At 47.3% G+C, this 4,062-nt stretch overlaps 1 protein-coding gene across 9 annotated transcripts in view; it reads left to right on the plus strand.

Moving 5' to 3' along the window:
• The window catches only part of ptprfa (protein tyrosine phosphatase receptor type Fa), a 173,457-nt gene extending 169,964 nt beyond the window's left edge, over positions 1–3,493 (plus strand). For all 9 annotated transcript variants that reach the window (XM_031574574.2, XM_031574576.2, XM_031574575.2 and 6 more), the window contains 3 exons: positions 559–713; positions 920–1,055; positions 1,610–3,493. In XM_031574574.2, the coding sequence (XP_031430434.1) occupies positions 559–713; positions 920–1,055; positions 1,610–1,678 (360 nt within the window). In that variant the 3' untranslated portion in view covers positions 1,679–3,493. The remainder of the gene's footprint in view (positions 1–558; positions 714–919; positions 1,056–1,609) is intronic.
• The last annotated feature ends 569 nt before the right edge of the window (positions 3,494–4,062 follow it).

A 4,062-nucleotide genomic window follows, 5' to 3' on the forward strand; every position in this document is an offset into this window, starting at 1 on the left:
TGTGACAGATTGTTCTTTGTGACGGTGTCGGATAAACACATGAGACGCAAACAGAAGGAGATAAATGTGACACAGTCTCTATGATGCCGGTCCTCTCCGAGGGCAGAATTAACCTCATTATGTATTTGGACCCTGTATCTGTTGTCCTCCACTTTAAATGGGACTGTGCTGTTTGACATTAGAGACGGTGTTAAGAGCTGTCTTTGATGCTATCTTTTGTGTGTGGTGTGTCGGCATGGTGCGTTAGTAGTGTTTGTCACTTGTCACTTTAAATGGGTCAGTCAGTGCTATTTGAGTCTAAAGATGTCAGTATTATGAGCCGTGCTTAATACATGATGTCTGTCATCCCTCTCTCTCACTCTTATTCTCTCTCTCTCTCTCATTCTCTCTCTCACTCTTATTCTCCCTCTCTCTCTTATTTTATCTCTCGCTCTCACTGTTATTCTCTCTCTCTCACTTTTATTCTCCCTCTCTCTTATTTTCTCTCTCTCACTCTTATTCTCTCTCTCTCTTATTTTCTCTCTCTCTCTTATTCTCTCTCTCTCTCTCTCGGTGCAGGATGGCCAGTCCAGGACTATTCGCCAGTTCCAGTTCACTGATTGGCCGGAGCAAGGCGTGCCAAAGACTGGAGAGGGCTTCATCGACTTCATCGGCCAGGTGCACAAAACCAAGGAGCAGTTCGGCCAGGACGGACCAATCACTGTGCACTGCAGGTCAGAGACAGAAGCCTTGTGTGTGTGTGTGTGTGTGTGTGTGTAGCCAGGGGGAGCTGGGTGTGCATATTTCTGTCCATGTCTGGATTTAGTGATATGTGTCTGTGTTTCTTTGATTGTTTCTGCACACATGTATGTGTGTAAGAGCATGTATGCAGTTGCTTATGTACACTGACAGAGTGTGTGTGTGTGTGTGCTCTCTGCAGTGCTGGTGTTGGGCGGACGGGCGTCTTCATCACCTTGAGCATCGTGCTGGAGAGGATGAGATACGAGGGCGTGGTGGACCTCTTCCAGACCGTCAAGACACTGCGCACCCAGAGACCAGCCATGGTGCAGACAGAGGTACACAGACACGAGGGCAGAGAAAGAGAGAGAGAGAGAGGAACCGAGAGAGAGGGGGACAGAGGTAGAGCAAGACAGAGAGAGAAGGGGAAGTGGAAAGAAAGTGAGGGAGTGAAAACATGACAAGAAGGGAAGAGTGAAGAAGAAATGCCGAAAGACAGAGAAAATGGGAGACACAGACCAAAGGGGGAAGCGAGTGAGATGGAGAGAAAAGCGGAGTGAGAGCTAGACACAGACACCGAGACAGAGGGAGACGTAGCAGGTTTGTCTCGTCAGCTATGGAGGGGGGGGGGGGGGGGGGAACAGCGCCCTGCTGAGCTCCTGACAAAGCCATGGCACACTTTCAGTCAAACTTCCAGAGCCTTGATGTGTTCAAACCAGAGCCCAATGCAGAGAGTCCCAGCAGCCCCGCAGGCTCCGCAGAAGTGCTGCCTCACCAGGAAGCCCAATGTCAGCTAAGGTGCCTTTTTGTTTTGTTTTGTTCTCATTCCGTCTCTCTGTCTGTTTCTCCCCCCCTCTCTCTCTCTCTCTTTCTCTATCTCTCTCTCCTGCAGGACCAGTATCAGCTATGTTACCGGGCAGCTCTGGAGTACCTGGGCAGCTTTGATCACTATGCAACGTAACCGCTCCCCCCTACAACAGCACCGGCGTATCTCCTCCTCCCCCCCCCCCCCCCTCCCTTCAGCTGGGCTTTGGATCTCCTGGGCAACACCCACCCAGCCAGTTCTCTTCCAGAAGCTTCCCTGGGGGGGTGGAGGTTATGAGGGGTGGGGTGGGGATTGAGGATCACAGGTGATGGTGGGGGGGGTGGTAGGTGACACTGGATGGCCTCCCCTTTTTTTTGGAGCAACACCCAAGGACTGGCACAACAAACTTGCTTTATCCACCCCCGTCACACACAAACACAACAAATAAGTAAGCTCCCTTCAAAACGACAAGCCTGACCAGACAAGAAAAGCAACCATTCTGATGTCTCCAATGCACAATGGCTTCCCGCCCCCCCCCCCCCCGTTCATGCCTCCTGCTGATCAACAAGATTTATGTTAATGTTGTTCAATAATCCTTGCCATGATCATCGCCATTACTATCATATTATTGTTATTATTGCATTATCTAGATTTTATCATAATGTTTGTTATTTTTAATCATTTACACTGGTTCTTGTATGTACATCTAAGGGGTCTACTTTTTCCATGGTTATTCATATTTGACTTTTTTGTATGTTTTATTTACTTTTAAATTTTATAGTCATAGCACGGGGGGCATGTGTTTTTGATATGCCCTGGCGTTACTAATATTAAAGTACACATACTCAGTGCTGCTACTGATGATTTCTTTGTCGTCATCGTCATTATATTATCACTTTCTGATTCTCCACTCACTCATTGCATTCGTCTGGGGAAGGGGAACAACCTTTTTATAAGCCTTTTCATCTCCTGATACTTTATAGAATGATTATCTATATTAAAAAAAGAGATCAAATGCATACAGAGTTAGCGGACTTACATAAACTTATTGTTATAAAAGAAAAAAAAACTAAATAGACTAATGAATCTTGAGGACAATGCCATGTACAGATTCGGGCGTCGCTCTCAATAGCTGTAAACTGTGACTTTTTTTTCTCTCTCTTTCTCTCTATCTCTGCGAGCGTGTCGCTCGAAAGACCTCATCTCACACTGAACGACAGAAGTGTTCTGAGACGGTGTTATGTCATGTACCAGTGACGCCTCGCATAACCACACACACACACACACACACACTCAAGTACACACAGACCCCAGGTCTTACTCCCGAGGATCCTGAGAGAAATCCCCCCCCCCCTGGGTCCTGACCCCGCCCAAGAGATGAGAGACACGGACTCATGTATAGCGCTTAGCCTCCTCATAGAGCTTCTGAAGAGTGTTTTCACATGGCCAAAGCAGTATCTCAACTCCAATGTATCAACTCAATGATGGCCTGTTCGGTTTGATCGGAAACACCCTTATTTCATTATTTTATTTTTGCGTCCGAAACGACCCCAGATTCACTGGCCTGGTCATGGTGGAGGACCGTCCCTGACTCATCGTGCACAGCTGGTGCTCCGCAGCTGCCGTACTCTCACCTCTGAGGTTCTCCTACAGCCACTGAAGAACCGCAGCTCTAGAACATCCGGAAAACAAAGAACCAAGAGTCACATTCTTCGCTAGGCCAGAAAACTGCAAAAAAAAAGAAAAAACCTGTGGTAAATTTGTTGTACGCGGGGAAAACCTGGGGGCCAAGAAAACCATTTCACTTTGTGTCGGCATAGTGCTGTAGGGGTCAACTCTGTTGTACATGCAGTCTGTTTTCTATTTGTCACTATGACGACAGCCACAACAACAAGAAAAAAAACAACAGTGAGAAAAAATGTTGCAAATACCTTGATGTTAATAAAGTTGAATAAATGGGTTTTGTACAAATTGATGTTTCTGGCGCTTTCTGTGATTTTGCTGCTGGTGACCTTGGTGCTAATGTGAGTCCTTCCACTCTTTCAATCTCTCTTTCAGTATCCCCCTATCTTCCATCTCTCTTTTTCTGAATCTCTATGGACTCCTTGACTGTCCTTCTCTTCTAGTGCCCCTTTCTTCCTTCCCCTCTCTCTCCTCCACTCAATCCCTTTCTTCCTCTCCCTCTCTCTCCTCCACTCAATCCCTTTCTTCCTCTCCCTCTCTCTCTTCCACTCATTCCCCTTCTTGACTTTCACTCTTGTCCTCTCTTCACCCTTTCCTCTCTCATCCACTCTCGTCACCCTCTTCATCTCTCTCTCATTCTTTCTTTCTCTCTCTCTCTCTCTCTCCACTCTCCCCCTCTCCACTCTGTCCTCCTGTCCCCTTGCCACTCTTCCATTCTCAGTCTGTTCATCCCTCCCACTTTTCCACTCTTTCTCTCTCTTCTTCTCTCTCTCTCTCTCTCTTTCTCTCTCACGCCTATCCACTGTCGTCCTCAACCTCTCATGCCAGTTAGGTACCAGGGGAGCAGATGTGCTTGT

This window comes from Clupea harengus, chromosome 10 (genome assembly GCF_900700415.2).
Source record: "Clupea harengus chromosome 10, Ch_v2.0.2, whole genome shotgun sequence".
Lineage (NCBI taxonomy): Eukaryota > Metazoa > Chordata > Actinopteri > Clupeiformes > Clupeidae > Clupea > Clupea harengus.